At 37.5% G+C, this 22,191-nt stretch overlaps 3 protein-coding genes across 4 annotated transcripts; 1 reads left to right on the forward strand and 2 right to left on the reverse strand.

Moving 5' to 3' along the window:
* Nucleotides 1-9,628: 9,628 nt before the first annotated feature.
* Nucleotides 9,629-12,253, reverse strand: LOC135107267 (uncharacterized). The gene is made up of 2 exons (XM_064016932.1): nucleotides 11,912-12,253; nucleotides 9,629-11,722 (listed from the first exon to the last, which is right to left on the reverse strand). Exons 1-2 carry the CDS (start codon nucleotides 12,251-12,253, stop codon nucleotides 9,629-9,631), a joined length of 2,436 nt encoding a protein of 811 aa, XP_063873002.1.
* LOC135111935 (uncharacterized) lies at nucleotides 11,724-15,347 on the reverse strand. Its single transcript, XM_064025614.1, has 2 exons — nucleotides 13,154-15,347; nucleotides 11,724-12,323 (listed from the first exon to the last, which is right to left on the reverse strand). Exons 1-2 carry the CDS (start codon nucleotides 14,894-14,896, stop codon nucleotides 12,315-12,317), a joined length of 1,752 nt encoding a protein of 583 aa, XP_063881684.1. The 5' UTR covers nucleotides 14,897-15,347; the 3' UTR covers nucleotides 11,724-12,314.
* Nucleotides 15,348-20,260: 4,913 nt separating this feature from the next.
* On the forward strand, nucleotides 20,261-22,097 carry LOC135106715 (putative nuclease HARBI1). Of its 2 annotated transcripts, XM_064015980.1 has the most exons (3): nucleotides 20,261-21,190; nucleotides 21,419-21,745; nucleotides 21,988-22,097. In XM_064015980.1, exons 1-3 carry the CDS (start codon nucleotides 20,682-20,684, stop codon nucleotides 22,004-22,006), a joined length of 855 nt encoding a protein of 284 aa, XP_063872050.1. In that variant the 5' UTR covers nucleotides 20,261-20,681; the 3' UTR covers nucleotides 22,007-22,097. The 2 variants fall into 2 exon arrangements, with proteins under 2 accessions (XP_063872050.1, XP_063872045.1); XM_064015975.1 differs by having other exon boundaries at nucleotides 21,419-22,088.
* The last annotated feature ends 94 nt before the right edge of the window (nucleotides 22,098-22,191 follow it).

A 22,191-nucleotide genomic window follows, 5' to 3' on the forward strand; every position in this document is an offset into this window, starting at 1 on the left:
AACAACCTTTATGGAAAAACGAAAAACACTATCGATAGAGTATTTTGAGTGTTCTTGAGCTTTTACGCACAAAAACGCTATAATGCATACAAAACACTCATTCTGGAGGAACAAAACAACATTATGAAAAACTTGTATTTTGAGTGTCTTTGAACTTGTTAGATACAAAAACGTGTATAATTTATGATCAATAATCATTATGGCAAACGATACTAATAGAAACGTGTATTATAAGTGTTTTACAACTTCTTAATACCAAAACGCTAAAACACATGACTATCACTTTATAAGATAAACAAAACAACATTAACAAAAATGTGCATTAAGAGTGATAACAACCATGTTACGGACGAAAATGCCAAAATGCATACAAAGCACCCTACATGAAGAAACAAAAAAAGAAAAAAAATGCAAAAAACGTGTAATATGATATATATATATATATATATATATATATATATATATATATATATATATATATATATATATATATATATATATATATATATATATATATATATATATATATATATATTTTGGTATGAAAACATTACAGTGCATGCAAAACACCTTTTTATATATATATATATATATATATATATATATATATATATATATATATATATATATATATATATATATATATATATATATATATGAATGTAATTTTCCTGTTTTTTTGCGTACCCAAGAGCTAAAGAGAATGAAAAACACGCTTTGGAAAAGAAAACAATTTCACTAAAATCATGTTCTTTAAGTCTTTTTAAGCTTCATTCGTACTAAACTCTAAAACGCATACAAAACACCTTTTCTGGGGAAATAGAACAACGTTACCAAAAACTGTTTTCAGTGTTTTTGAGGTTGTTAGGTATAAAATACCAAAATGCATAAAAAGAACCGTACTGTATATGGGGTAACGAAACGATATTATCAAAAATATGTCATTTAGGTGTTTATGAACGTAGAAGACACCAGAACGCCAAAAAAAGCATGGAAAACTCCATATTTAGGAATACAAATTAAAACTGTCGCAAATATGTTTTTTGAGTGTTTTTTTTTCTTCTTAGGTACCAAAACGGTAAAAATGCATGCAAAATACACAATATGAGAAAAAAAAATTAAAAGAAAGGTATATTATGACTGTTTTACATCTTCTTTGGTACCAAAACGCTAAAACACATGCATAGCACTCTATATGGAGAAACAATACGACATTGCCAAAAACGTGTATTAAAAGTGATTACCATGTTAGGCATAACAACGCCAAAATGCGTAGAAAGCACACTATAAAAAGAATCAAAACAACAATACTATCAAAAGACACATTTTTAGTATTATTTTTTTCCTTTATCATATAAATTGCATTCCATGAACTAGCTTAGAGCTTAGTGTTTTGGTACCTGACATGCCCGAAATCACCCATATTACACGCTTTTATCATTATAGTTTCGATTCTTTTTATAGGGTGCCTTGCATTCATTTGGCGTTTTGGTCCCTAACATGGTGGTAATCACCTAAATCACCTACAATACACGTTTTTGGTGATGGTCTTTTTTTTTTCCATATAGAGTGCTATTTATGTGTTTTAGTGTTTTGGTACCTAAGAAACTAATAAAAAAAAAAGATCATATTAAACTTTTCTTTTAATATCGTTTCGCCTGACATAATAGGTACTTTCTTTGCATTTTTTTTTTTTTACTCTTTAGTATTAAAGAAGCTCAAAACACACAAAATAAACGTTTTTACACAATATTGTTTTGTTTTCCCATAAAGGGTGTTTTGCATGTGTGTTTGTGTTTTGGTACGTAAAGCAACTCAAAAACACTCAGAAAAGACTTTTCCTACAATGTTGTTTTGTTTTTCCATATAGGATGTTTTCCATTTTTTTTTTTTTTTTTAGCGTTTTGATGTCTAAACGCACATAAACTCCCAAATGTCTGGTAATGTCCTCTTGTTCCCCAAGATAACTTTGTATGCAATTTGGCGTTTTGGTACCTAAAAAAGCTCAAACACTTAAAACTACATTTTTGTTAATGTAATTTGATTTCTCCAAAAAGGGTGTTCTGTAAGCTTTTTAACGTTTTTTCTATGTAAGAAGCTCAAAAACGTTCCAAAGACACGATTTTGAGAAAAAAAAATCTTTTCCAATATAACGTGTTTTCCATCCTTTTCTTAAGGGTTTTTGTACGTAAGCAAAAAAGCAACTAAAAAACTCGTTTCTGGTAATGTTTTTTTTTTTTTCATTTAAGTTTTTTTTTTTTCCATGCAGTTTAGCATTTTGTCGTTCTGATTCTTCTCATAGTGTGCTTTGTCGTTTTGTTTCTCCATACAAAGTGCTATTCATGTGCTTCATCGTTTTGGCGCGCAAGTAACTGAAAACATTTATAATACACGTTTCTGTTAATGTCGCTTCCTTTCCCATAATGGGTACTTTGCATGCAATTTATTTATTTTTTTTTTATATTCTTCTGTTTCTCCATGTTTTGCATGTAATTTAGGGATTTGGTTCGTAAAGAAACTGAAAAACTCTCACAAGACACGTCTTCGATGATGTTTTGTTTTATTATATAGTCTGTTTTCCATTTTTTACAGTGTTTTGGTGTATAAAATGCATATAAACAACACTCAAATGCCACGTTTCTGATAATGTTGTGTCGTTATCCCATATAGGGTGGTTTTCATTCATTTTGGCGTTTTGTTATACTTAAAACACACGTTTTTGTTATTGTCATTCTGTTTCTGCAAAGTTTTTTTTTTTTTTTTTATACGTTTGAACATTGTTATACGTAAGAAGGTCAAAAACACTCTAAAGTCACGATCTTGATCAAGTTGATTTGCTTTCCAAAAAAGCGTGTTTCCCATGACTTTTAGCGTTTTGGTACGTAAGATGAAAAGCATTCAAAAGATACGTTTTTTGTAAAGTTGTTTTCTTTCCCATGTAGGGTTACTTTGCATGCACTTTAGCGTTTTGGTACCTGACAAACCCCAAAAAAACACACGGTTGATTCATCCTATTTTTGGACCACTGAGAGAGGTTCACTTGAGCAGGAGGATTCGGAGATTTGGGCAAAGACTAAGTAGCAACGGGATTGTTCTGAGCTGCTTGTGCTTGGGTCATGGCACAAACCGGAAACAAATTAGGTTGTTCCCGCTCAAATTCCCCTGTAGGATTATATGGGACTGGTGAGTCTTTAATAATAAGGGGTGGAAAGACTGCACCACCGGCCAAGTCATTAGCCAGTAAAAACTCAGCATTAGGTATGGGCAAAGATTGATCACTACTGACCCCAACAATCACTTCTCCCTTCACTATAAGACTGTCAAGGTGTACTCTGGCTAACAGGAGAGGAAATGGATCATGAAAATCCTTTAAATACACCTTTTACACTTTTTACACTTTCAATACTTTTTTTTTTCAGTTCCAGGGACTGCTTATTTTAGTACAAGTGACTGGCCTCCCGCAGTGATATTTACTGAGTATTTTAAATTATCACCAAAAGAGACTGATCCTTTTGACATAAATGGGCTAAATAACTTGTTAGAGGGGTCTGTTTTCGTGGTGTGAAATGAGGTCAATGGTTTAGTAAAAGCACCTTTTGCTACTTTGCATTTGGGATTAGGGAAATCTCTTATGAGGTGGCCAGGCTTTTTGCAAAATGAACACACTGGAGAGAACTTGTTACTACTAACGACCGACTTGCCATTATTTACAGCACCTGCACCGGACTTTACAAATGACTCACCCTTCCTTTCTCCCATGGGACCTGGATGGTGACGTCTGCAATTTGAGCAGCTTTAAGTAAGTCTGTCTCGTCTCTGCTGGTGATGTGCATTACAACTGAATGAGGCACCTTGCGTTTAAATTCCTCTAAGGCGATCAGGTTTACTAGCTAGTCATATGTGGTGATTAAAGCCGACTTAACCCACTTTTGCAGCGCTCTGTACTTATCTGATGGGAACTCCAAATATGTCTGGTGTTGGAGTTTGTAAAGATTCCAAATTTTTTTGTCTGTAACCCTCTGTTGTAATGGAATATGGCGTTAGAATACTTTTCTTAACTGAGGCATAATCAGTATTATTTTCTAGACCTCCCAAGATAGTTAAAACTTTCTAGGTGAGCTTAGGCTTTAGAAGCCATGTCCAATCCTCCTGAAGCAAATCAAAGTGTTCAGTAGAGGATTCCAACTCCCTGAAGAAACTTTCGGGATCTTGATCTGAGAATTGTGGTAAGAGGGACAAATATTTAGTGATCTTACCCTTGTTTTGGAGGTTATTTTTGACACAGGAGTAACTGGTGGCCTCTTTCTTTCTCTGTTTGTTTCTCCACATGTTCTTTTTGTCTCTCCCTCTCATCCTTCACATGTTCTCTTTGTCTAATCTCATGTTCTTTGTCTCACCTCATGTTCTTTTTGTCTCTCCTCCTCCTTCTCATATTCTTTTTGCATTTGCAAGGCTTTCATTTCAACTTTTTTCTATTTCTAAAAGGATATCAGGGTCTTTAGTCTAATTATCTATCTCGAGTCCTTTACTAGGGCTAGGATCTTCTCCTAGATGAGTTAAAATGAATGTCATTAGGTCATCTTTTCGAATTTCATGTTGGAATGGAATCTCGAAACCACTAGCAATGTATTTTAGTAGATCCTTGGTTACTTTGGAGTTCTTCTATAAAAGGATTTCTTACAAATTCTCTGTGGCCTAAGAACTTCGCCATTTTGATGTACTCACTTGAGTAGAAAATAAAAAGATTTCATGTCAAAACGCTACCACAAGTTATCTCCTAAGTTTTATTTGCGTTAAAGCCTTGACATAAGATTCGAGAGAATTATTAATTGCAAAGACGCGATTTGCACACTTGGACACGAGTTAACAACCTTTAAGAGAGAGGGGCGTGACCCCTAATGAGCCTTCTCTTCACAGACGTACCTAGCCGTAGGTCAGCGAATGATGTACTTCATTTACAACAAACAGGGTTTGGCCTAAAGTACTCTTTTGATTTTAGATAGGTCTAGTTACTCGAGAGGAAATTAAGAATTGATTTGGAGCTTCAATGCCCCCGAATGAGTGAGAATGAGTGTCAGACCAGTATGCAAGGAAGTGGAACTACACTCCACGGAACAATACCTACCTGAAACCGACTCAGCTACCGAAGTGAATACGCAGTTAGTCCTTTTACCTATTCACCAGGTCTATCGTGAAATATTTAAAGGCAAGGTCATCGTGCACCCACCAGCAGATGCTCATGAGATAAACGAAGAAGTGACGAAAACGAATGTGAATAATGTGGTTATTAATGCATGTCATTGGGTATGTACGCCTGAAAATAAACCTTAACAAGTCAAAAACAGTGATTATTTAACTAGCAGTTACGTTAACATACAAATGACATACCTGTTCATAAGATAATATTCCGGACAGGCCTCCAATGTATGTTACAAGCACGGGTAGAAGTTGGGTGACTAGGGTGTGTTGTACCGTTTCTTAAGGTAGTGAAACGAGTATGAAATAAACCTTACAATCATTATTAAACTAAATATCCACTACCAGATGCGGGCATAGCGCGTGCAACTTATATAGGACACAGTGATCCCGCTTGGGTTCAAGTAAGTATGTACAGTCAACATAACTTATACAAGATAATGAGCAATGAAGGAAACTTAAGGTGATGAAACATAAACAAGTTAATGAGCAACAAAGTGAATGCAACAATTACCAAATAATAAGTAATAAGGGAAAACAAATATATTCCCAAAATACAACACAAATATAAGTAGCTCAGGAGAGTACGTAATGAAGAGTGTGAGTGTAAGTGTGTGAGTGTTCGTGCTCGTGTTCGTCACGTCTTCTTCTAACTCACGACGATGTAACCGAATCCAGACAGCAGGAGGGAGGATGGTCCCAACTGCGAGAAGCGAGCAAGACTGACGAGGTGAGGAGGAGAAGTCAGTCAGTCAGATGTGTTTCTAAACCTTCGTGTTTTATGATACCGCCATGGTGTGGTCGAGTCGGTAATCGAAGCCGATGGTTAGTTAGAGAGACTAGTGGTTGGCGAGGCAGTTACGAGGGCCGTAATAATAATAATATAATAATGATTATATATATATATATATATATATATATATATATATATATATATATATATATATATATATATATATATATATATATATATATATATATATATATATATATATTGTTTTCCAGTTCATCTTATTGAAAAAAAGAAAAAACAGCTTAGGGCAAAGCTAACTGATAAAGGGACTGAAAGCATCCTCAAAGAAAGAAGAAAAAAAAGAAAAAGATGTTTTGGAGGAGAGAAATGATAAGAATATTGTGAGTGTACCAGTCAGCTGCCCCGCCGACAAGGGGCAGGGGGCGTGACTTGTTGATCAGCTTATCCTATGGCTTAACCAAGCACATCCTAACTTAACATATTCCAGCGAAACATAACGTAACTTAACTTTAGCTTTCCCAGCCTAACATAACTCACCCTGAACGAAGCTAGGCTGGCTTAACTTTATGATTTATGATTCTCGAAACTGAAAAAAAAAAATGTGCTGCTATGTTATTTCCATGAACAGCCTTTCCATTTCATTTTTCTATTAAAAAAAAAAAAAAAACGTTATGCAGAAGTGGACGATCTGAGGCGGGAGGTGCTGCAACCCAAGGCCTTGGCTGAGAGGAAAGTGGACCCAATCTGTTGCCCCTTACTTAACGGTACGTGCCTCTGCTGACAGGTTACTACCGGGGCTTGGGCTCAGCTCGCGGCGGAATTTACCTCCCCACTGTGCCTCCACCTACACTATACACTTAACACAATAATTTATTCCCTCTCTTACAAACAACAGTGGCTGAATATTACTGCTTTATTTTCCTTTAGTATGCAGTTGGTAGAGTAATGCACATAATTACGAGACATTAATGTACCATGGAAAATCTTTTCCCTCCACACAAACAATAGCAGGAGTTTATAGTTAGGACGCATAGGTATGCTGCTGTTTGACATCCCCCTGTATCCACAAAATGTTCTTTTGCTTTAATTATTTATTTATTTATTTATTCTTTTTTTATGTTTGTCGCTTTAAAGAACACTGAATTAATTTTTATGTTAAACAAAACAATTGTGTGTGTGTGTGTGTGTGTGTGTGTGTGTGTGTGTGTGTGTGTCTTACAATTTTGTTGCCTAACATTTTAAGTTACTCTTCTGTTACCTAATCTTATTCTATCTTATCTTTTTTTTTACATTTCTCCAATGTTCAAAGACCTACTGTCGAGAAATCTTAAACAAAATCGAAGAAAATAAAGGGTGTGCAGTGAAGAAAAAAAAATAAATAAATAAAAAATATGAATAAATAAAGGTTGTTGATAAAAAGAGTGAATGAGCATCTGGTAGAGAGAGAGAGAGAGAGAGAGAGAGAGAGAGAGAGAGAGAGAGAGAGAGAGAGAGAGAGAGAGAGAGAGAGAGCGTGGAGTGCAGGAAGTAGTGACGGAACACGACACAGGGGCTCTGGCCTGTAAGGTGGAGGGCGTGGCGGTCACCTTCCTGGTGTATGGGGGAAAGCCTTAGGGGAAGAGATGGTGAGCATCGCTGCCTGGAGACCAGCCACCGACACCAACAAAGGGTGGTACTCACCACTGAACGCATGAACGGATTGTTTCACTATTCATCCGTTCATCGGCGTATACCACTGAAAGAAATTATTCGCTGGTGCGGTTGGTGGCACAACCTCACCGCTGATGTTTTCTCTTTCTCTACTGGTGGCGCACACTACCAGCATTGGCGTGTGCTATGGCTGTCTTTACTGACGGCCCAACCGGCTTGGTGGGTCCATCAGTGGAGAAAGAGACAGAAAACGCTTATGGTGGGGTGGACAATCTTCAATACAAAAAGATGATAAGAAGAGTACGAGTGCCACACTTTCCCTCTGTGAGAGAGGAAAGTTTCAGTGTAACACTCCCTCTATGTGAAAGGAAAGTGTCCATCTCACACTCTCTCTGAGAGAGGAAAGTGTGACTGCCACACTCCCCTTCTTTGAGAGAGCAAAGTGAGTGCCACACTCTTCCTCTTAGAGAGAGCAAAGTGTGAGTGCCACACTCTCCCACTTTGAGAAAGCAAAGTGTGAGTGACACACTCTCCCTATCTGAGAGACGAAATTGTGAGTATTACTCTCTCCCTCTCTGAGAAACCAAAGTGTGAGTGTCATACTTTCCCTCTCTGAGAGAACAAAATGTGAATGCCACACACTCTTTCTCTGAGAGAGCAAAGTGTGAGTGTAACACTCTCCCTCTCTGAGAGAGCAAAGTGTGTCACAAAAATACTCTCTTCCATCATGTTTAAACCTCTTCTTTAATTTTAATTAATCTCATCTGTTGACAGTCCTTTACGACACCTGACGTACTTGCACCAGACCAGAAAAATCAAGATTGAAAGGAAGATTTGTACCTGATTACAAGAGTCAAGACAAAAAAATAACCTTACCAAGTGGAGGTGAGTGCGGAAGATTATTGGACTGTTGAGCATGGTTGTGCTGCACCCTCAGTGTCTTTCCAGAAGGGGATAGAAGGCACTGCACCATGAAACAATTATCAGGTAAGCCTTCCGATTCCGCTCGCAATCTACAAGGATCAATCACTTCTGCGGATTTCTGAACTAAACATGGTGTCTTACATCAGCTTCCTTCAAATCTGTCACTGTAATACTGGAGTAAATTTTCATAAACCACATATGAAACTTTCTTGCAAGCTCAGTGGAACTCGGGAAAGGCAACAGAGATACCTATGGATGATGCATCACCTCAACACTGGACCAGTACTCTCACTCATTTTCGTCTGACTAAGCAAATGGTGTTCATTATGAAATTAGACTAATGAAATTTCAATGATTTGAGAGAGGTGACCTAACGAATGCCAGCACCGAGGCATGGAAAAAAAACTAAACTGGTGTGAAACTTTTCCAGATGACTCAGTGTGGCTATCTCAGTTCTGTTCTAATAAAATGTACAGATAATTAAACGAAGGACCTAAAAAGCAAGGAAATAGAAAAAAAAAGTGTTTGTATCGCCTACAAAATATTGTCCAAGGTTTCATTCAACTAGTGCTTCCAAAGATGCAAACACTCTGTCGAAATGGGACATTTCCTTGCTAGGAATCTTGAAAAGAGAAGGCCAAGAAAAAGACAACCCGTCTGTGTAGTGCGCTTCTAATGTCTCTCTCAACACTTCACAAAACCCGCACAACATCATGTTGTGCTACAGTTCACATCAGCTTCATGTGTTTACCCAAAATACAGAAATAAATATAACAATGTCCTTTTACCCCTAGAAATACTCACTTAAGACATTATAAATGGTACAATAAATGTCAATACCAAAGCTGAAGAAATGTTGGAACCTGAAAGGAAAACGGCGTCAGCTGATTCTATCTAAGGCCTAACTAAGCTAAACGGAAGCCAAATATACTAATGACTATATAATATTCGACATCCTCCCCACCATAAGGGGCGAAGCAACTTATCCAAACAAATACCTCGTACAATAAGTATCTAACATCATACCATATCATACCATAACCCAATAGTTCCCATAAACAAACACAACACATGACCTACCACCATACATAATAAATGTACAACTTATAAATCTAATCTGTGAGGCCTTTTAACGAGCCGACCCCTTGAAGTATAAACAGCTACCTCCTCCTCCTCCTCCTCCTCCTCAGGATCACAATCTTGTACAGAGTCATCATTAGCTACACTTGAAGTTACATCATCTTGTACTGCCTGATCATGAAGTACTGGTTGAGGAGTTATCACATCAGTGTCTAAATGAGGATTTATCTCTAAATCATGCAGGGTTTGAATAGTCCGGTTGAAAATGCCTTTTCCTGTCTTAACATCAACACTGCGAATCACACCGTCTCTACCGGGATACACATTAACAATCACACCCATGGGCCACCGTTGTCTGGGTACATTGTCTCCTCTAATGAGTACAACACTACCAACATCCACTTTACATTTCTGGTTGAAACCTTTTACTACAGGGGGCAAATTAGCTATATAATTTTCTCTCCACACCTTCCAAAAATGTTCCAACCTCTGATTTCTTATATTCTTTCTAATGTACAAGTCTTCAGGGCTTATAATAGGGGATTCATCAACATCAGAAGGTGTACATGTGCTGTTCCTACCAAGAATAAAGTGTGATGGAGTTAGATAATGATCAAAATCTGGGTCATCACTCACAAAGGTCAATGGTCGAGAGTTAATGCACGACTCAATTTCTATAAGAATTGTTTCTAACTCAGACTGGCTTACATACTTAACTCCCAAAGACTTCCTTAAAGCTAGCTTGACTGAACCAATGAGCCTCTCAAACCACCCGCCCCACCATGGGGACCTTGGTACATTAAACTTCCACCTTGGGGCTAGATGACCAAACACCTTCTGTACTTCTGTGGAGGCTGCAACAAATGTTTTTGCATTGTCGGAATAGAAAACATTAGGAATCCCTCTACGAGCAACAAATCTCCTTATGGCCCGCATACAATCGACCAATGACATGGACTCTGTGAGTTCTAGATGTACAGCTCTAATAACAGCACAGGTAAAAAGTAACACATACAATTTTTTCCCTGGATGATCAGCACTAAATAAAGGGCCAGTGAAATCTAAACCTGTAACTGCAAACGGAGGTGCAGGGTTGACTCGCAGGTCAGGTAAAGGGGCAACAGGTTGACTGCAAGGACGGCTGTCGTGCCTCCGACAACTCAAACACTCTCTAACCACCGTCTTTGCCATTCTTCTTAACCCAATCACCCAAAAACTAGTTCTTAATGATGACACAATGCTGTTTACACCTGCATGCTTCATGAACTTATGTTGAAATTGTACTAACAACTTAGAAAAGTGACCCTTAGGAAGAATGATGGGATGTTTTGAGTTATAACCCAGACTAGAAAATTGTAATCTACCCTTGATTCTTAGAATACCCTCTTGATCAAGAAATGGGTTTAATTTGCTTAGCTTGGAATGCTTAGGAAGAGACCGCTCACTGGATATGGCTTTGATTTCATCTGGGAAGGCTTGTCTCTGCTCTACATAGATTAATTTTAATTCGGCAAACTCTAGTTCTTCAGTTGTAAATCTACAAGTTTCCAACTCACATCCCAACCTTTTACTTTTACAATTATTTATGAATCTCAAAACATACCCAACAATTCTTAGTGACTTAGCAAGATCATTATATCTCTCAAGGTCAAAAATGGGTGTCCTAGTCTGAACAGCTAAACATGCTAAATTATTCTCAAGTACAACATTCACAGTGTTAATGCTGGCAGTTAAAGCATCTCTTTCCTGGACTCTAAATGTGGGGTCAGACAAATACTTAGGACCGCTAAACCACAGATCATTTCCAAGAAGGCTCTCTGCTAGTAACCCTCGGGTTATCAAGTCGGCAGGATTTTCTGTCCCCTTGCAATGATACCAGTTACTTGGAGGTGTCAGGTGCTGAATCTCTCTAACTCTGTTGTTGACATATACATCCTTTAAACTTGGATCATTCCTTATCCATCCCAATGCAATAGTGGAATCAGTCCAACACGTCACTTGGGTCTTAATCTTAAGATACAGAGCCTTCTTCACAAACACCACCAATCTGGCACAAAGCAATGCTCCCAACAGTTCTAGCTTAGGCAGGGTTAATTTCTTGATTGGTGCTACTCTACTCTTGGATACAACCAATGAAGTGTTACATGCACTGTCAAGACATAGCCTTAGGTATACACACGCCCCATAACCTTTTTCCGAGGCATCCCCAAACCCATGAATCTCAATAAACTCAATACTTTTCCAAGGTACATGGGGAAAATAATGTCTACCTATAACTAATGGACTCAAATGTCTGGTACTCCTTACCCATTTTTCAAATCTTACTTCTAAATCTTGTGACAACTTGTCATCCCAGGACACACCTGACTTCCAAATATCTTGGAAAAGTATCTTAGCATACATGGTAAATGGGCTGATAAATCCACATGGATCAAAAATCTTAGCTATTAAACTTAATACTGTCCTCTTGGTACATGCTAATTCCAAAGGGAAATCCAGGTCTAGACCACAATAAGAAAAAACATCACTGTCCTTAGACCACTTCAAACCTAGTACACTGTTAATTTCATCGTCCTGTACACAGTGAACCTTGTCATTACATTTTGATGCAATTACTAAACTATTGGATACAAGCTTCTCAAGAGACATGTTGGCTTCAGACATAATGTTGTAGGCTGTGGTGTACTTCCTTACTGCCTCTACTTCACTATCAGCCCCACTGAACCAGTTGTCTACATACATGTCTCTCTGAAGATCCTGAATTACTTCACACTCAGAGTACTTACTCAAATGTGTCTTAATCGTAGCATTAAGAAGGAAAGGACTTGATGTATTGCCAAAAACAACTCTAGTAAACCTCATGTGTCTAACTCCACCTTCGGCTGGCATAAAAAATCTATGAACATTTCTATCTTGGCTCTGTACACTTATTTGCAAAAAAGCTTTAACAATATCAGCAGTAACTACATAGGGCCAGCGTCTGTATCTAATTAATATCTCTACTAGGTCTGGGTTGAGAGACGGACCCGTTGTCATACAGTCATTGAGAGAAATCCCGTTAGGACCCTTGGCAGACGCATCAAAGACTGGTCGTACCTTTGTGGTGCTGCTGCTGAGTCTGACAACTGGCCTGTGAGGCATGTAGTAAACAGGGCCAGGGTGTACAATTTCCTCTACCGGCACCTCTTCAATGATTCCTAAATGCTCATACTCGGCAAATACCTTCATGTACTCAGCCTTTAAGTCTTCGTCCTTCCACGGCAAGTGGACTTCATATCTACCATCTACAAACTTGATCTTATCACTATATTCTTGAACAATCTTATCTCTAACGTCTTCCTTACTTTCCTTGCTACTACTTATGCCAATAGTCTCCAAATCCCAAAAGTTAGACATATCAGCATCAGTGACTTTAGAGATGCACAAGAGTTGAGGTGACGAAGGTTTAAAGGTTGGCAGTAAAGGCACACCTGTAGTGTCAGAAAATTTACCAGTGTTTCCACTCAAGGTCCAGCCAAACACTGATTTCAGGGCAACTGTCAACCCCACTTGAACTGCATCACTAGGCGTTACTAGGCTCCAGTAGTAGTCCAGACCAATAAGGATATCTAAGTCTAAAGGAGAACTATGGTCAAAGTCATCTGCAAACTTTAAATGATTAAAGGCACTTAAAATGTGTTCTGGTACTACTGGCCTAATTAGCGGTTCACATATAATGGGAATGCCTGCCAACACAAGGGAAAACAAATCACCCTTATCATCTAAAAGCTTCAACTTGTATAGACTACTTTGTACACACTTGCTTGAGCTATGGCCACCAAAGGAACTATAAGGGACTTCTGTATTGGTGACCCATTCAGGTTTACATCTTCCTACAAACTTATTGGTAACATATGACCTATCACAGCCATTGTCAAACATCAGCCTTGCAGTAACAATATCCCCCTTATGGTTCACTACCTTTACCTTAGCTGTTTGTAACACAGTCTTGTTCCTGTAGTGGCCTGACAACATCGCAAGGGTTTGGGTGCCCGTCTGTTTACTCTCCTCTACTTCGGCCTTAGGGACCACACTCAACTTAACACCACACATGGTACTATTGTGGTCACCACGACACTTGGAACATTTGGCCTTACAACTTCTAGACTTATGACCACTATTTAAACATCTAAAACACACACCCAATTCCCTTATCTTGTCAAACCTCTGCTGCCCATCCAACACCAGAAACTTGTAGCACTTCTCAGACTTGTGGTTTCTCTTACTACAAAACACACAATCTGATCTTTCAGGCGGGGAAGTCACATGTAAAGCCGAGGCTGTGAACAATTTTTCCTTGTTTCCCTTATGTACTTCTTTACTATCCTTACTACCCTTCCTTCCTTCTAAACTCTTAACATTGCCCTTATACATTTCACTCCTTTCTATCACTTCAATCTCCCTTTGAAGCCAACTAAGAAGCCACTCAAGATCACTTTCATGTCCACTACAATCCCTTGACCAGTTTAACCTTAACTCTGTGGGCAGTCTGGAAACAATCATGGGGGTTAGTAGCACTTCACATTGCTTGCCTGTAACTCCTTGGGCTTCTAGACTCCTCGTGTGCTTGACCACCTCGTCCCGAAGTCTCCACAGCTGTAGGATGTAGGTCTTGCCTTGGTGGACCGGAACTTGTAGATCAAGGAGAGCCTGGACGTGGGCGTGGATGATGCACTCCGACTTGCCAAACCGTTGCTTCAGCAGGTCGACGACGGTCTTGTAGCTGGCGCAGGTGTGCGGCACTCCTTCCACCACGTCCTTAGCAGTGCCGTCTAGTAGTGACAGTAGATAGGTTAGCTTACTAATGGTGGGCAGCTCAGTGTCGTCTATGTGTGAGGAGAACTGTTCCCAAAAACTCTGCCACTGCTTCAGGTCACCGTCAAATCTAGGTAGTTCTAGCTTGGGAAGTTTTGCATGGAGAGGGGCTGTGGTACTTGAAGAATCCGACTTGTCCTTATCACCCTCAGCCAGTTTCTTAAGCTTGTCAGCACACAACAATCTCTTCTGCCTGGCTTGCTGTCTGACTGCATCTGCCTTGTCCAAGTACTCCTCTAGTGCCTCAGGACTTATCTCCAATTCTATCTCTGACTGCACTTCTTCTAACTTGTTAAGCCTCTTATCAAACTCTTCCAGAACTTCTACTAACTCACTGGAGGTTGCTGGGGGGCTCTTGGCTAGGAGTCTGTCCATCTTGACACACACTCTTGACAGCCATCCTTGACAAGCTGCTCGGGCCTTCTCTAACTTCTCCATCTTCTTCTAAAATGCAGGGCTGGAGACACTTAACTTGTTAATGTAGCAGTCCTTGGGGACTGTGTGTCCCGGGTCTGGGCACCAAAATGTCGAAATGGGACATTTCCTTGCTAGGAATCTTGAAAAGAGAAGGCCAAGAAAAAGACAACCCGTCTGTGTAGTGCGCTTCTAATGTCTCTCTCAACACTTCACAAAACCCGCACAACATCATGTTGTGCTACAGTTCACATCAGCTTCATGTGTTTACCCAAAATACAGAAATAAATATAACAATGTCCTTTTACCCCTAGAAATACTCACTTAAGACATTATAAATGGTACAATAAATGTCAATACCAAAGCTGAAGAAATGTTGGAACCTGAAAGGAAAACGGCGTCAGCTGATTCTATCTAAGGCCTAACTAAGCTAAACGGAAGCCAAATATACTAATGACTATATAATATTCGACACACTCAAAGACTGGTGACTGAGTATATATATATATATATATATATATATATATATATATATATATATATATATATATATATATATATATATATATATATATATATATATATATATATATATATATATATATATATTTTTTTTTTTTTTTTTTTTTTTTTTCTTTTTTTTTTAAGATATCAAATCTGATATTCTATTGCCTCCTAGTTCCATGTTAAGTCTGTGTCAGGTGCGCTCAGGGTTACGCAGCACATCTTTGCGGTTGCTTCGAAAAGAACATTCTCTGCAGGCGAAAGGCCTTTCTCCCGTTTGTGTGTCCGCACGTGGCGTCTGAAGTCCCGGGATGTCTTGAAAGTTGCTCGCCAGCAGTATGGGCAGGTATAGCCTCGTGATATACCATCTTTCCCAGAGAGTTACGAGTGTGCCTCTACCTACGGACGGTAGGGATATCATTTTGTCCATAGCTACACTCAAAATCAACCCATACATACACTGTAAACAAATCTTTAATATACTATAAAATAAATCAATGAAAAAAGTTAAGAGTGAAAAAAGCTGATGAACTTCAACATCTCACTGCACTTGACATTCTTAGAGAGGCCAGGTGTGGCCCTAAATTTCTTTCATAAAAATAAACCCAAAATATGAATTTCGACAAACCAGACATAGTAAAAGATATATATACACTTTATTCAAAGTAAGCTTCAATTTTAAAGTTTCATCATGTATGATTTAGGTAAAAGAATATATTTATTTCTGCATAGAACACAATGTACCAGTGAGTGATGCACAAAGTGTAATATTTGTCTTGTTTAAAATGTCATTAGACAAAACAACATTTTTTTCCCTTTGTGTATATTTATGATATTGTAAATACCTTATGAAAAAATCATTCCCCAAACAAAAATACAAATTTTCCCAAATATAGAAATTAGTTCATGTATGAAGCATGATACTTTATGACTGCAAGACTAGGAATGTAAACAAAATGATGCCAAGAGATAAAAATTAACTGACAGCAGCCAGGCCTAGGTATGTACGCAGTTACTGGGAATGAAAATCCCTGCTTCAATTTCACAAGCAGTGAACCCAAAACCAAAAACTTGGGTTTTGATAGTGATAGTGATATGATGGGGATGGTGATGGTGATGGCAGTAAAGACATAATGTTTCACAGACAGAAACTTGAATGAATAGAGTTTAAGTAAATATGTGTCATAGTGATAGTGGTGGTACAGATTAATAATGATGATGATAATAATAATAATAATAATAATAATAATGATGATAATAATAATAATAATAATAATAATAATAATAATAATAATAATAATAATAATAATAATAATAATAATAATAATAACAATAATAATAATAATGACAATAACAATTTTTATTGTATAACAAACAAAAGTAATAAAGCGCAGTGATTATGGTTTTACAATAATAATATTAGTTACATAGAAGCAAATATCATCAGAGATGGTTAAGGAACAATAAAGGTGATGAGGGAGGTGAAATGATAATGTTTGCGGCACAGAAACAAGAGTGTGCAGTGAAGTAATAGTGTGATGAAGGCAACACAACCCCCACAAGCCCTTCTCTCTCTCTCTCTCTCTCTCTCTCTCTCTCTCTCTCTCTCTCTCTCTCTCTCTCTCTCTCTCTCTCTCTCTCTCTCTCTCTCTCTCTCTCTCTGTGTGTGTGTGTGTGTGTGTGTGTGTGTCTGCCCAGCATAGCTCAAGTGCTGCTGTCTGGAAGGATCTGCTGCTCATTTCCTTCATCTAAATTTTTCATTCAGATAGTGTCCCAAAATAGTGTTCATTTTTTTCAATCCCCATCCCTCAAAGTAATGGTTTGGTTGATAGCATGAAAAAAAAAAGTAATAAATAACTTTAATTTTCAGTGTACTTATCTACGAAGCGTAACAAACCACTCAAGATATGAATGTGAAACAAAGGGACGGAACTGCAATAGTAATGCAGAAAATGAGACGATATAAAAATAATTAATTTCTGATTAAAAATCACACTTTTACATGCACAACAACAATGCATCTATCATTGGAGTAAGGAATAAATATTAACTCCATAAACTGGTCTGTATTTATCTAAGGTGAAGCCGTATGCAGCCCCTAAAGTTTTTTTTTTTTTTATTTAAGTTTTAATATCAACACAACTTCCTCATAAGAAACAAATTTCTGATCTCATACTTCCTGTTACTGAAGGAATATATTCTGAGAATTCCCTTTCCTTCTGTCTCTGCCACTATGCTGTCTTTTATTATCACAAGTTCATAATTTTCCAATAATGAATCAAGTTTATACAGCTACAAGGTTTAATTGACTAGGGATGCTATGTATGTAAACCATTCAGTAAATTACACACACACACACACACACACACACACACACACACACACACACACACACACACACACACACACACACACACACACACACACACACACACACTAAAACTTATAAATTTTATCAGACAAATATTTCTCCGTGGATTTTGTGGTAGTCTCTCTTTAAGAACAAAGAAACACAGCTAACTCGCCACAGCAGAATCCCGCTGGAGCAGTTGAAATAGCACCATTAAGAAGCAAAAGAAACATTAAAGCAAAATTAAAGCAATACAGGACAACAGCTTTTTCTGTTCAAAATTCAATGAAGGTAAATGTCTTAAAAGATTTACAGAGATAAGCTATAGAGTGTGAGGTAGAAGGGGCAACTTTGTTAATGATACAGAATTCACCAGGCACTGTTTGACAGGCTAAAAGACTGTCAGAATACAATCAATCTATATGACTGACAAGTTTGTGTAATACAACTCCCAATCCATAGGTTTTTGGCAGCAACATAATAAAGCAAAACACCCTGAAGACCAACAGCACGAGAATAAAAAAAACAGTATACTTGCCTAATTCTTAAGGACACACGCATATAGAACAATAACCCAACACGTAACACATGCACATTTGTCACAGTAGTAATATATAGTATTATTCTTCACAAGAAAAAAACATTTCAATTTCATGGACAAAAGATTTCAGTAAAGAGCAAGTATATCTACCAGAAAAGGACCCATTGAGTGTTGATATTAAATGAAAATATCTTCAGTTACTGCCACCATGAATTGGTAACACAGGTGATCACTTTAGGTAAATAATTATGAACATAACCAAATGAATATAAAGTTCAGATTGCTTTCCAAACCAGCACAGGAAAACATGGCAGGATTTGATGGATGACTCTTCAGTGCCACCACTTACCTTGTCCACCACAGCACTTGCAAGGCAGCCTGACTAGCCTGAGGTGCTGGCCACTCAACTCTCACCAAGATATGCTATCCTAAGCTACACTACTCAAACCTTCATTTACTAAACTAAAGAGCATCAGTTAAACACACACACACACACACACACACACACACACACACACACACACACACACACACACATATATATATATATATATATATATATATATATATATATATATATATATATATATATATATATATATATATATATATATATATATATATATATATATATATATATATATATATATATATATATATATATATATATATATATATATATATATATATATATATATATATATATATATATATATATATATATATATATATATATATATATATATATATATATATATATATATATATATATATATATATATATATATATATATATATATATATATATATATATATATATATATATATATATATATATATATATATATATATATATATATATATATATATATATATATATATATATATATATATATATATATATATATATATATATATATATATATATATATATATTTTTTTTTTTTTTTTTTATTATTTATTTATTTATTTTATTTTATTTTTTTTTTTTTTGTCACGTTATTGGCCGAGTTTACATTCAATGGGATCACGTTTTCTTAGTATCCCCCGTGTTCCGGTTACCTGCCATTCGGGCATTAACCTTATTAGTGGTTATAAGTAGTGTAAAGCTTCTGTACCCATTTTATATCATGTAGTATTATTCTCTTCATAATTTAAGTTCTCTATATCTTTGTATGTATAAGGGAGGAAGTATAATTGAGGTGGAAATATATTGAAACGAGGGGAGCTTGAGTGGCCAACAACATATTCCAAGGAGGGGAAGGCAGAGCGCCTTAGGTCGTGAGGTATATCGGAGGGAAGGCGTTTCTCAGGGAAGAATCTTGGTGTGGATTGGTGATGGAGTGGTGTGTGGAGGTATTAGTGGTGTAGCGGTATAACCTTGATATCCAGGATCAGGTTAGTGAGTCTTTTGTGGTACCAAGAGCTCTTGTCCGCTGAAATTCGGTTGTTGAGTTGTGCCGGTGACGCTGTTTGAAGGGGTCATAGGTCAAACTGGCAGCCATTTTGTGAGTGGAGGTTGTGGTGTTGACCTTGGAAGCTGGTGTTGTGGTGTACTGGTGATTTTGGGGATGATGTTACAGTGTTATGGGTAATTTTTGGCGATGGTGGTAATCTGAAAGGTTTAAGGAGGTGAAATACGGGAATTATTGCCTGGAGACGCGGTAATGGCGTCTGAGTAAATTCCTGCGGTTGAGGGGAAATATTTCTGTGATTGGTGGAAGTGTAAACGGGTTCTGGTGTTGTGTGAAGTGACGAGAACGACATGTAAAAACGTGTACTACCTCATGTTGTTTGTGAATTATTATTAGTATTAATATATGTGCTTGTAACATAGAATAATCGTGTTTTCTACTCCCCCAACATTGATCCGGTATTAGAGATGATTCCAGGTGTGCTGGATCAAGGTAAACGTGCAGTGAGAGGGTGTAATTCTGGCATTTCGGATAGGTCGGGTAGGCACTCGAAGCCTTTAAAAATCCAGGGCCCGTATACACAAAACTTGTTAGCATTAACAAATAGCTGTTAAGGGTAACAAATTCCTGTTAAGGCTAACATTTAGCTGTTAAGCACTAACAGTGGATACAGAAAACTTGTTAGGGCCTTAAAAGTACTGTTAAGGTAAAAGTGCTGTGGAGGACTATTAGGCTCTTAACAAATTCCTGTTAGTAGAGAAGATGGCAGAGAAACAACAACAACTTCAAAGACGACAGCGAGTGTATCGACAGCGACGGGACGTATTCAACGAGTACAATGACGACGAACTCATCAAACGCTTCAGGATGAACCGTGCTGGTATAATAACAGTGGCTGATTTAGTGAGGGACAAACTTTAATCCCGTACAGAACGGAATCAACCACTGAGTCCTGAGACAAAGGTGGCAATTACCCTAAGATATTTGGCCACGGGTAAAATGCAGCAGTGCAGCAGTGACGACTTTGGGACCTCACAAGCAACAATCAGCCGTGTCATTATTCAGACAATTGATGCACTGTCAGAACCAGACATTGTAACTCAATTTGTAAAATTCCCATTGACTCGCCAAGAAGTGCAAGTGAAACAAGAAGAGTTCATGGAAGACTATAGGTTTCCCGGTGTTGTGGGTACCATAGATGGCACACACATTAGAATTGTGGCTCCCAGTGTCGATGAACATTTATATGTAAATAGAAAACGATACCACAGCATCAATGTGCAAGTCGTATTCGATGCCAAGTACAGGATACTTGATGTTTTGGCACGGTGGCCTGGCTCAGTACATGATGCCAGGATATTGGACGAGTCTGGCTTGAAGGCACTTTTTAAACAAAATTATGTCCCAGCTGGATGCTACCTTCTAGGAGACAGTGGTTATCCTTGCAAGGAGTGGTTGCTGACGCCTTATCTAAACCCTTTGGCTGGCGTTCAGACAAACTATAACACGTAAGTTAAAATCATGTTTCTTATGCTATATAGTACAGTTTATTTTAAAGGAGGTATTGTCCTCTCCAGTCTAGGTAGTAGTCATTACTTAATGTGATAACAACCAAAATACCAATACAGTATAGAATTCCTCTTCAGTACAGATTTCCTTTTCAACACTATGCAGTTTATAGATCTTACTGTATATACTGCAATACCTCACCTTATGATGATTAACAATTCTTGCAGAGCACACAAGAGGACACGTTGTGTAGTAGAGAGGGGGATTGGCCAGCTCAAGCGACGGTTCCATGTACTTCATGGTGAAGTGCGATTGTCCCCAGAGAAGACATGCAAAATCGTCTATGTCTGTGCTTTGCTTCACAACATGTGCAAGCAGTTTAACATTCCAATGCCTATCAACGAGGAAGAGGAAGTGTTCCACGATGCAGCTGAAGGGGACGTAGGTGCAGATGAAGAAGAGCCAGGTGAAGCAGAGATACCTCCTAATCCTGGTAGACCAGCTGGCCGTAACGGACATCCATTTCGAGATTATATTGCCAATCTTCATTTCAGGTATGTGCTACTTATCCTTATCAACTTTTCTGAATGTACTGTACTGTATACTGTACAATACAGTATACTGTATACATTACAATATATGTTCACTAAATTAATAAATGTTTAAGTACAGTACAGTACAGTACTGTACTTAATTACCCTTGCTCAGAGATGCAGTACTGTGCATAAATATTTGTGATTGGTGCCAGTCTTATTTTCTAAACTACTAAATTTTTGTACATTAATTTATATTGCAGCAGACCAGTGGCTGAGTGAGGTATCATGAAGGTGTGATTGTTGTTGCAGTGCTCTCTCTCTACTAACAAGTTTTTTTCCACTTAAAGTCAAAAGTGAAAGATAAAATGAAACAAATACAGTTTACAAAATAATATAATTTGTATTTTTTTCCTTTACATACATGCTACAGTATATAATCTTATGGATCTCATGAAGATTGTCCA

The sequence above is a fragment of the Scylla paramamosain genome, chromosome 2 (assembly GCF_035594125.1).
Source record: "Scylla paramamosain isolate STU-SP2022 chromosome 2, ASM3559412v1, whole genome shotgun sequence".
Classification (NCBI taxonomy): Eukaryota; Metazoa; Arthropoda; class Malacostraca; order Decapoda; family Portunidae; genus Scylla; species Scylla paramamosain.